This window comes from Amblyomma maculatum, chromosome 10 (assembly GCF_055883805.1).
Source record: "Amblyomma maculatum isolate TAMU_Amacu chromosome 10, ASM5588380v1, whole genome shotgun sequence".
Classification (NCBI taxonomy): Eukaryota; Metazoa; Arthropoda; class Arachnida; order Ixodida; family Ixodidae; genus Amblyomma; species Amblyomma maculatum.
Genome location: NC_139353.1, coordinates 141,093,385 through 141,105,296, shown reverse-complemented (window position 1 = coordinate 141,105,296; position 11,912 = coordinate 141,093,385). Strand labels below are relative to the sequence as shown.

At 44.4% G+C, this 11,912-nt stretch overlaps 1 protein-coding gene across 1 annotated transcript; it reads right to left on the bottom strand.

Annotated features, from left to right (window-relative positions):
- Nucleotides 1-717: 717 nt before the first annotated feature.
- Nucleotides 718-10,814, bottom strand: LOC146177577 ((3R)-3-hydroxyacyl-CoA dehydrogenase-like). Its single transcript, XM_084581151.1, has 3 exons — nucleotides 10,655-10,814; nucleotides 4,079-4,272; nucleotides 718-2,043 (listed from the first exon to the last, which is right to left on the bottom strand). The coding sequence occupies exons 1-3, from the start codon at nucleotides 10,803-10,805 to the stop codon at nucleotides 1,627-1,629; spliced, it is 762 nt and encodes a 253-aa protein (XP_084437277.1). The 5' UTR covers nucleotides 10,806-10,814; the 3' UTR covers nucleotides 718-1,626.
- Nucleotides 10,815-11,912: the final 1,098 nt, after the last annotated feature.

Below are 11,912 nucleotides of genomic sequence, written 5' to 3'. Positions count from 1 at the left end.
CTTTAGGCACACCCAAGGCTAAACCGGGGCTTAATTAGCCCAGCAAAAAATATTTCTTTCAGTAGTATGCAATGGTGAACTGGTGTTTGACCACGTGCCTGACTATTTTATTAATTTTACTACTGTGTGCACTATGCCCTGCCATATTGGTAATTCCACTGCTATATACTGTCTACGAAGGCCTTAGTTTTCTACTGTTTCCACAATATTGACACTGTCACTTCATAACAGCCTAAGTTGCTTATGCGACACTAAACCCAACACAACACACAAAACTTCATAACTCTTCCAAGAAAGGGCCTGGCTGTTCCCTCCATTATTGGTAATGCAACGCCATGACACAGCCATTGATGTCCACCGCTAATGAGCGTTTCCCCAGTATCGGCTGCCATTTCTACAAGTTGGCAGCACTAGACCGTGACTTGCCATTGATCCCGCAATATTTCCTTCAGTTACGGGGTAATAAGTGCATAATCCGTGATAAATTTATTATGAAGTTCTTGTTAGGTCGAACCGTATGCAGCTGATGAGCAATAAGAGGTTTTGACGTCTGTAATTATATGTGACTGAAGCATAAAATGCATATAACTAAAGCAACAAGACTTTAAATCTAATCAATAAACGGCATTAGAAAGTATTCCACAAATTCAAAGGCAGCAGTCACATGCATGCGCGACCCGGAGGAAATGAGTCAATTATGCCTTATCCAAGCGGATAATAAAGACATTTATTCTTTACCGCAACGGTGCTGGCATTAGTTGCACTTTGCCTGATTTCTGATCACAAACATACGAAAATTTCAAAGAGAACATAGCATTTTCCATTCAAATTGGTATGCTTGTCTGGTGCCAGTATCTTGAAAACATCACAAAAGTCATTCATTACCGCTGAAACGGCGTCTGTGGAATAAACCCAAACATACCGGGCTTAATATTTGCATGCAACACGATTGGCTCAATGACGTTACGCACAGTTTAATTAGGTACAGGAAGCAAAACAATTACATCGGAATCACACGTGACGCGCGTACAAAATATGCGGCTGGCTTCATGTTTGCAGGCAGCCATGTGGCAAGATTCCACTCTCGGCCTAACTTACGCCATTTGCTAGCGCATACTACATCCTTGTATTTTTCTTCAGCTTTTTGCATCCTTCCAGCCATTTGCAATCTCGTAAATTCTTGAATACTGTGTTTAATCTGCTTTTGCGGTACCTTATGTACTTGCCGGTTCATTTATGTTATCGTGAGTTTAGTTTTTAAAAATTCGTGCGAAAGTTAATGTCAATTTAACAGCGCATTCTTTCTCCCACTAATGCATAAGAAGAATTTGATTAACGGAGTTAATTATGCTAGCTTTTCCCAGCAGTTGGTAATATTTTCATGATTTATTTTATGTTGTAAGAAAATTCATAAACAAAATATTTTTCTTCATCGTATATAATTGCATAATTATATTTCTGTCCATTGTTTCTTTTTTCATTGTCGACTACCCTTCCCCTCTAATGTAGCCTGAGAGTGAAGTAAGTAAAGTGATGCGTTTACAAGGTGCAGTAACATTATATAAAAAGAAAACTTCATAACTGTGGTGCCTTGACTAGAGCGCGACATTCATAGAAAAACAGACGTCACATCCAGAGTCCACCACTGACAACCATGGACGAGCCTGTGATGTAAGAGCTTGATTTAGGCGAGCACAGAAACACGATGGCTTCGGCGATTTCTTGTGGCTTGGCGGTCCTTTTAAGCGGCGTCCTTGATATAGCAGTGGACCTCATATCTTCTCCCAATGCAGCTGTTAGTGGAGTGTCGGTCCATGACGGTATTACGGTATTACATCGGATGCCGTGAGCCGCCAGTTCTCTAGCTGTAACCTTAGTCAAAGCCTCAATACCCGCCTTAGAAGCGGCGTATGCACTAAAGCCGGCAGTGCAAACCTTGGCCAAAGTGCTGGAGACGTTTACAATGGCTCCACCCCCTTCGGGCAGTTTTTCTTTCCAACGAAGCATTTCCTGACTGGCTGCACGAGTTACCAAAAACGTGCCCTGAAAAAGATGTCCGAAAAAAAGGAACTCGATATGAAAGAAACTCAATCAAAAACTCAATCGATTTCGCAAGCAAAGTGACATGTGACACGAATTGCCGCACTCGTGCTTATGTCTGAAAAAATTGTAGATACTAAATAGTCAATAAATAGCAGTTACAAGCACGGCTGATATAACGGTTCGTACAGGGCAATGTCTGCTGAATGCCTTTCGCTTTGCCTGCATGTGCAAGCAATTTCTCGCATATCTGCAGTCAGTTCGGATGAAGCATTTGTTTTTCAGAAATCTAACATAGAAACGTTCGACTAGCTGGGGAGTCACGTGGAATTGATTGGCATCTACATTGGTTATCGACACTAGATGTTTGTTGTGTTTTTGAGTCAGGCTTTATTAGGGAACGAGATAAAAAAATGATGATATACGTAAATGCACTGGAGGAAGCCGTTAGAGATGGTGACAAGGGGAGAAATTATTGAGTGAGCCATTGGATAAGGCAGCGTAGATGCCGGCCTCAGCGGGTACGTCTGAGAAATGCAGAGGATTAGAATATCGGCCCTAATGGGGCAATGCACTCAGAATGTGCCTATGCGTCCTACGCAGGGGAATATTTTCAGTCTGCCAACTTTTATTAAAAAAAGAAGTGTATACAATCTCGAGAAAATTGAGCACTGTGTTTGCATTGTATTTTCTGCCCTTTCAGTTCAGTTCAGTTCAGGCGTTCAGTCGTGTCCGACTCTTCGTGACCCTATGGACCATGTCACGCCACGCTTTCCGGTCTCTCACTATCTTCTTAACATCACATAGCTTCATCTGCAATGCCTCGAGAATGCCATCTAACCATCGCGTTCGCTGCCTGCCCCTTCTCCGGCGACCCTCAACCTTTCCCAACATCCCTTTATACCCTAATAAAGTAGAAGCCACTTCAGCCTAGACAAGAGGGTCGTTTGCTATACTATTAGTTAGATCTGAATTCGAGAAGGCACAAAATGGAAAAAGTTCGGGGCAGTAAGAAATAATCGAAATTGCATCCGTTATTTTTGATCATCATCATCATCAGCCTGACTATACCCACTGCAGGGCGAAGGCCTCTCCCATATTTCTTCACTTAACCCGGTTTTGTGCTAGCTGCATCCACTTGACCCCCGCGAACTTCTTAACCTAATCTACCCACCTAACTTTCTGCCGCCCCCTGCTACGCTTTCCTTCTCTTGGAATCCAGTTTGTTACCCTAAGCGACCATCGGTTATCCTCTCTTCGCACTACATGTCCTGCCCATGCCCATTTCTTCTTCTTTATTTCCACTAGAATGTCGGTAACTTGAGTTATTTTTGCTCAGTGTCACATAATTTTGGGAGAAATGGCATGCACTGCGACTCGTAGTATACGTTAACTGTAGTGTTCATCAAGCAGATAGTCTGGCAGGCAGCGTTATTGCCAGTGAGATGCAATTCATGAAAATCTCTAATATGGCGTGCATATTGTCGCCATGGGCAGCTACAGGCAAGAATGCTTTCTTAGTATACCACATCTGCCTGTACGTGCTCGGGTAGCTGAAAATACGATTTCCATATAAGCAGAGTAAAGAAACTTGTGTGCCGCTAAACAATCAAAAAAGCTCTGCACGCAGCTGGTGAGCAGAAATCTTACATTTAACAAATTCGAAGTGTATAACTGAATATTGGGGCAAGCTTTACCCTATCTGCCTTTCGTTGCGGGGAACATCTGGCGTCCGGCTTGCATTAAATAAGGCCTCCTACTTAGCAAAATGGTCACGAGAATTACAAGGAGATTCTTGTATAAATGATTTTTGTATAAGTAACCTTTCCAACATTCAATCGTCGGGCTTCGAAGAGGCTGTAAAGAATGTCGTGCTTATATTGTTTTACTTCCTCAGCTGCTCAAATGGCGCCAAAAAGGCTCTAAAAGAGTCTTGTTTTCGTTCTTCAAAAAATATTCAAAACGTGGTCATCCATTTTAGCCAAATGCACGAATCGCTTAGAGGACAAATATAAAGAACTTATGATTTCTATCTTACCTTCAGATTAATTCTGATGACTTCATCGAATATATCATCGTTACAGTCAGGTACAGGCGAGAAAGTACATATTCCTGCACAGTTTACGACAATACTGAGAGGCTGCTGAAATGTAGTGCGGATGTTTCGGAAAAGTGTGTCCACAGACGACGGCTCACCGACGTCAACATGCATCGCACAGTGCTTCTGGTCGCCTGCGCAAATAAAAGAGCAGCCTGTTTACTGCACGTGGCAGTTACTTTCGAAAGTCCCAGATAAAAATAGCGAGACTCTTGTAAAACAGTGTACAGTCGGAAAACAAAACTTAATAAAGTGCACAGGTTTGTAACCGCACGCCCAAGAAAGCTTTTCAACAAGCATTTGTGCATCAAGACCGCTCATATCTTAGAGCACCAACTAAAACATGAAGATATGTAGTCCATCAGTGCATCGGTGTGGTCAATCAGTCGTTGAATGCAGCAAACCGCGGCATGTCTTAAGCGTCTATCTATAAACAAATTTGATTGGCATTCAGTATCATTAGTCAATAATATCCTATAAACCAGCGATGCGCTAGGTAATGTCGGAAGTTAAAACTATTTTTCAGGTGATTTACACGATTTTCATTGCCTAAGCGGTGGTATTGGCCCCAACAGCGGTCGGTAGGCTGAATGCCAAATGTTAGGCCTCTCTTGGTAAGGCTGCTTTCTAATTTGGCGACCTTCAGTGGTTATAGCGCGAAGAGTATCTGCAGTAATCTCACACATTGAAGACGCCGGTATCTCCGGCTGCAATCACATTACAGAGACCTGGCCGCATCTGATATCACATAGGGAGGAGCTAGTAATCAGGGGACTGACGCGAAGAATACGAAAAGACAGCCATGACAACGCTTCAAGCTATTAATCTGGTCGCAGACAAGTTATACTGATATGCTTAGCACAAATATGCCCACTTGGGGATAACTGCTGAGATTAATACAATACCCCGCCTTGCATGGCTTAACGCGCAAGAAATTCTTCCCTTAGGGGCGGCAGTGGCGCCTCTGGCTCACCCTCACTAATGGTGTTTTCGGCAGACGGCACTCGTGGAGCACTGTTCTCCAGCACGCACTGGCCTAACAAACAAACATCGCCAACAATCGCAAAATTTCGCAGCATGCGCCAGCGTCTCTAGTTAGCACTAGTTCTATACACCATTTGTAGGAACGTAGGATAGCCTCCGAGACCTATATGAGTCTCGGGAGCTATGCAGGAGTGCACACAAAACTTCACGAGTGCCGTCAGTCGAAGACACCATATAAAAATCGGCTTCCTTCTCATTATAAGGGTATTGCGGTACACCTCCACGTAGTTGAAGAAGAAAGGGATTAGGGAGTGTGGCGTCTCACACGTGCTTACTCTCGGTGATGGTGGGATTTATCAAGCTGTTATTTCAGAGCAATTTGCCCGTCAGACTGCGCTGTGTATGCTCCTTTTGACCGTGTTGTGCAAGTAATTTTCAATATCCCACAACAAAACCATATCCTACGTGCTCTGGCTTGCATTCAGGGTCTCGCCGTGGGAGCTCGTAGCCACCGCCCCAATATACAGCAAGCAAAATTTCAACCTACAGCTCCGCTTTGCTACATACTAGAACTTTTAGCTGTCCTTCGCTGGATACTTTCGGCAGCACGGTACCTCTTGTGTTCAAGTCTTATTGCAAGGAACTACTTGCAACGGCTTCATTCCAGTCATCTTCGTGGAAGCAGTGTTCAAGGCGAATGACGATGCAAGGGAACGTCAGTTCGCGCGCGGCCTAGCGCCAAAGCAGAGGGGCATTGTTGGGTTAATCTCCCCTCGATTCCCAGAATTTGACGTGTATGCCCCTGCGTGTCGCCGTTCGAAGGAGGGTGCCGCGAAGCGACAGCAACGGCCCTTAATCACTCCCGTGGCGGTAGCGGGTATCGGTCAGCGAAGACGACAGAAGCCGACGCGGCTGACGAGTAAGCCGGCGCCTGGCGCTCAGACGGCGGGGCATTATTTAGGAACTCTCCTTCGAGTGCCTGAATGAGTAGCGGGAGCCCCTCCGTCTCTCGTTAGAAGTAATGCGCCGCAAAGCGTCGGCAGCGTCTCTTAATGACTCCTGTGTGGAAGGGAAGGAGACAGGCGTCGTCGGCGGATGGTCAGACGGTTTAGGAGTGTAGATGCGTGGGAACGAACATCTTCGCAAGTTCTCATAGGGTCAGTTTACCATAAACTAAAAAAAAAGAAAAAGAAAAGAAGCTCCATGGATCACCTGCCGGTACTGTTTTCCTACGGGAACAGCGCTGCGGACGGCGGTGACCGGGCAGGGGGCGAGGGGCAATTTTCTTGGCCCAATCACGCCGTTTATGGCCAGTGATTGGTTAGCTCGGACAAAGGGGTGTAAACCCAAGGTGTAAACGGAAGTTGTCGAAGGTTCGTTGGTTGTTCTTGGTTGAGTCCTGTTTTAGGTTTCTCCCTCAGGACAAGGCAGGACAACCAGTTCCCGTGTTTGCTACGTCTTTGAAATCCTGTAAAAGTGTACATACTTAAATAGATGTACATAAGGTTCATAATTAGGATCAACCGTTTAATACCCTTCTGCCTCGCCCAAGACATCCGTACCTGACGGAGGAGCACCGCTGGTGTAACGGGCCCGTGCCTGGAGAAGGAACCAGTTCGCGCCAACCCCTGGTGGGCGGAACGGCAGTTTGAAATTTATTGACGAGTAGGGGAGATGCCGTTTTAAGTCGTGTGTTTAGCTTGGATGTATAGGGCTGGTGAAAAGATCCCAGGCTGCAGGGTCGGTCTCAATGCTAAAAAATGTGCAAGGCTTTGAAAGGTGCAAATGAGGCCTATTTCTAATTGTAGATGGCCTTTTAGCATCGAGATTGTCATCAATGCTTGAATATTAATGAAATATCTGGTCAATTATTTAAATGTCCATTTCAGTAAGGTAAGTATCTATTTAATTGACACTTGCTGACCGCAGTCAACAACCTGCGATGAAGCCGTCAGCTCCAAAAGTTGTCCACAGTCGGTCAAATGCTTGTGAATGGTCATTTTTGAAGGTGTTTCGTGCACCACGTCTGACTTTTTTGGAACTTGTTCTCAACCAATCCCAAATAATACCCGTTTGTTTCTATGTATATATATATATATATATATATATATATATATATATATATATATATATATATATATATATATATATATATATATATATATATATATAGATCATTTCAGGGGAAAAGAAGACAACAGTCGGCGAGGCCAAGGAAAGCGTTGGGGATTGTACTTTGTCTTTTTTTTATTAATGTTTACTTGCATAATCGCAGAAATTAGTAATGTAATCTGTTTAGGGAAAAGGTAAATAAACACAAAGTAGAAGAAAAACAACGTGCCGATGGTGGGAACCGAACCTACGACCTCCGAATATCGCGTCCGGTGCCCTTCCAACTGGGCTACATCGGCCGCTGTCCCCTGCTACTTGCTTGGGTATTTATGTTGTCTGTATACGAACCTTGAGAGTGTTCACCAGCGCCACCCTCAACCATAGCGGCGGACGTGGAACGTCCTTTCTTACCGCCAGCGTCACGTAGAACGTGATCAGGAGCGAGGGCGAAAGCTGTGCTAGAACCCTCTTACGCTACCTATGGCTTCAAGACTGCCAGAACCGAGACCCCCGTAAGCTACAAGCAGATCAATTAAGGGGAAATGAGGGTGCTCGTTATAATACATGAAGGAAAGAAGCCAACAGTCGGCGAGGCCAAGGAAAGCGTTGGGGATTGTACTTTGTCTTTTTTTTTATTAATGTTTACTTGCATAATCGCAGAAATTAGTAATGTAATCTGTTTAGGGAAAAGGTAAATAAACACAAAGTAGAAGAAAAACAACGTGCCGACGGTGGGAACCGCACCCACGACCTCCGAATATCGCGTCCGGTGCTCTTCCAACTGAGCTACATCGGCCGCTGTCCCCCCTGCTACTTTCTTGGGTATTTATGTTGTCTGTATACGAACCTTGAGAGTGTTCACCAGCGCCACCCTCAACTATAGCGGCGGACGTGGAACGTCCTTTGTTACCGCCAGCGTCACGTAGAACGTGATCAGGAGCGAGGGCAAAAGCTGTGCTAGAACCCTCTTACGCTACCTATGGCTTCAATACTGCCAGAACCGAGACCCCCGTAAGCTACAAGCAGATCAATTAAGGGGGAAATGAGGGTGCTCGTTATAATACATGAAGGAAAGAAGCCAACAGTCGGCGAGGCCAAGGAAAGCGTTGGGGATTCTACTTTGTCTTTTTTTTTATTAATGGTTACTTGCGTAATCGCAGAAATAAGTAATGCAATCTGTTTAGGGGAACGATAAATAAACACAAAGTAGAAGAAAAAACAACTTGCCGATGGTGGGAACCGAACCCACGATCTCCGAATATCGCGTCCGGTGCTCTTCCAACTGAGCTACATCGGCCGCTGTCCCCCCTGCTACTTGCTTGGGTATTTATGTTGTCTGTATACGAACCTTGAGAGTGTTCACCAGCGCCACCCTCAACCATAGCGGCGGACGTGGACCGTCCTTTGTTACCGCTAGCGTAACGTAGAACGTGATCAGGAGCGAGGGCGAAAGCTGTGCTAGAACCCTCTTACGCTACCTGTGGCTTCAAGACTGCCAGAACCGAGACCCCCGTAAGCTACAAGCAGATAAATTAAGGGGAAATGAGGATGCTCGTTATAATACATGAAGGAAAGAAGCCAACTGTCGGCGAGGCCAAGGAAAGCGTTACATTACTAATTTCTGCGATTATGATGTATTATATATTTATATATATATATATATATATATATATATATATATATATATATATATATATATATATATATATATATATATCTGCAGTACTTTCGTACGCAAACAGCTATTTCTCAACATTGCCTTGAGAAGCAATATGTTGATGACGAATTTGTAAGTCATATAAACATATATTGTAGTGAACTCTGCGAGGATATTACGAAGACGAGGATGAACAAGGCGAGAATATCACGAAGACGAGGGTAAGGACGACGAAGTGCCGCTGCGCTGCTCGAGCTCGCTTGTGGAGACTGAGACTGGCTGTGTTCTTGTGTCTTTCGCCGTGCAACTTCGAGCGGGCTATTACCCCTCTTAAAACACAGCAAAAACCCTTTTCAATATATATATATATATATATATATATATATATATATATATATATATATATATATATATATACACATCGTATTCCCTCTTCATGAAACCAGTTTTAAAACACACAGCTTGTCCTATCGTAGTTAGCCTGCTACCTAGTCTGCAGTACTTTTCGTACGCAAACAGCTATTTCTCAACATTGCCTTGAGAAGCAATATGTTGATGACGAATTTGTAAGTCATATAAACAACGGTTGGATAAGATATTTCTTCAGGATGGAGTTTGCGTAAAATGTTATATTTATTGGCCGTGAATGAAGACTTGAATAATAAACACAGCTTTCATGTGAAACCGGCTTTAGTTCTAAATCCCAAGATGTCTCTGGGAAAATAAATACGCTTTTTTTCGAACTGCTCGAAATAATGAACCTTCGCACACTTTCAGAGTGATTAAATTTTACAGCTGGTCGCGTCAAAGCTTTTTTGTAGGCCAATAAAAAAGCTACGTAAATGGTATGTTGAAGTAAACAGCATCGGTAGAAAATGGCTGAGACGGTCGCGAGTTTCGTTTTGTTCCTGAAGCCAATCCAATTAAAAGGTAGCGCGCGAGCTCCAACACACACACACACACACACACACACACACACACACACACACACACACACACACACACACACACACACACACACACACACACACACACACACACACACACACACACACACACACACACACACACACACACACACACACACACACACACACACACACACACACACACACACACACACACACACACACACACACACACACACACACACACACACACACACACACACACACACACACACACACACACACACGCACGCACGCACGCACGCACACACACACACACACACACACACACACACGCACACACGCACACACGCACACGCACACACACGCACACGCACACACGCACACGCACACACGCACACGCACACACGCACACGCACACACACACTCACACGCACGCAATGCACGCGCGAGCGCGCGCTCTGCCGGGGTGGTGCAGCGGTTACGGCGCTCGACTACTGTTGCGAAGGGTGTGGGATCGTATCCAGGCCTCGGCGGTTGCTTTTCGATGGAGGCGCGAAGCAAGGCATTAGTGTGCTGTGTGATGCCAGTGCACGTGAGAGAACCCCAGGTGTTCGAAATTACTGGAGTCCTCCATTACGGCGTCTTGCGTAGCCGGAGTCGCTTTGGGACTTTATAACTCCCCTAACCAAACCAAACACGCGGGGAAAATTTTGCTCTCCAAAGCCAAACAAAATTGCTGCGCAGTACACAGAGCAATCAAATATCATAATAAAGGCTATCTATAAGTATACAATTATGCAATAATAATGATAAAATGAAGCAATATAATAATTTTCTTTTCAAAATTCTCACCTGGCAGGGACTGCGCCACTTCCAGGGCGATTTCAAGGCGCCTAGCCGCTACGATTACTGTGGCACCCTCGGTGGCGAGGGCGCGACAAACGGCTTCGCCGATGCCGCTGGAGCCGCCCGTCACTAATGCTAAACGTCCACCCAAAGCCATTTCCAGAGTGCGTCGTTTAACTCGGGCTGTGATGCTTACGAGGCTTTGCTCTAGCGACGTCTAGTGCTTTGCAAGCAGGCACTGCGAGCCTACCTGCCATGTAGAGTAAGAAAACATTAAAACTGCAGTTGCAGCTGCATCCGCTTCAACATAGGCTGTTGACCCTGGCTTGCGTGTACCCTCTCTTCGTATGCGAACGGATGTCGGGAGGTGAAGGGCTACAGGTGCGTCTGCGACAAAACTCGCAGAGACGGTGCATACTACACATGATAACAAAAAAAAAAAAAAGATGCCATTTGGAAGCGGAACGTTGAGTTTAGTTTCTGTGCTCTAACGTACAAAAGCAAATCAGGCTATTAGAAACTCTGAACGGAAAGTTGGTTTTCAATTTCGGGCGTTCTCCTTAACTCAATTGTTTTTTCGCAGCTATGAAACATCATGGCAGGCACTTTACGCAAGTCAGTTCTTCTGCGAGGCAGCCGGGTCCAAAGTTGTTTAAAGAGGTTTGGCAAATTAAGATTATATACAAAAATATCTGTTGTTTTGTCTGATGAAAGAGTACTGAAAAGCGGAAGGCCGCCAGTGTCCCAGGTAAACATTTTCTAGCGTTTACGAGGTATCGAACGTGAAAGTGATGTTAATGCGCTCTTCTCAAGATTGGGTTCTTGAGGCGCGCATTACTTTAATAGCAGAAACAATCTTTGGAAATGAAGCAAACATCTTCCTCTTACTTCAGTACAGCAATTAAAGAAGTATATGCAGAATCATGTATTGCTATAGAGCCATTTGAAGAACCAGACACGTGAAAAATTTCTCAAGACACTCAGAATATGTTTTTCTCACAATTAAAAATTCAGACGTTAGGCGCTTCCACTTTTCGTTTAGACGCTTCAGTCTCACTGTTTGATTTCTTCCCAAAACAGAGTGTACAGAGTTATTATTTTCCCTCTATAATAGCATTTTATATATTTAGGTTATGGAATTAAAAGTTGTCTGCGTTGGTTCTGACTCTTAATCCAGAGACGAGACAAATATTATTCTTGCCCTTTAAAAGAGTAGACTATACTAAACGACATATTAATTATGTGTAGCAGTCATTATTCGTTA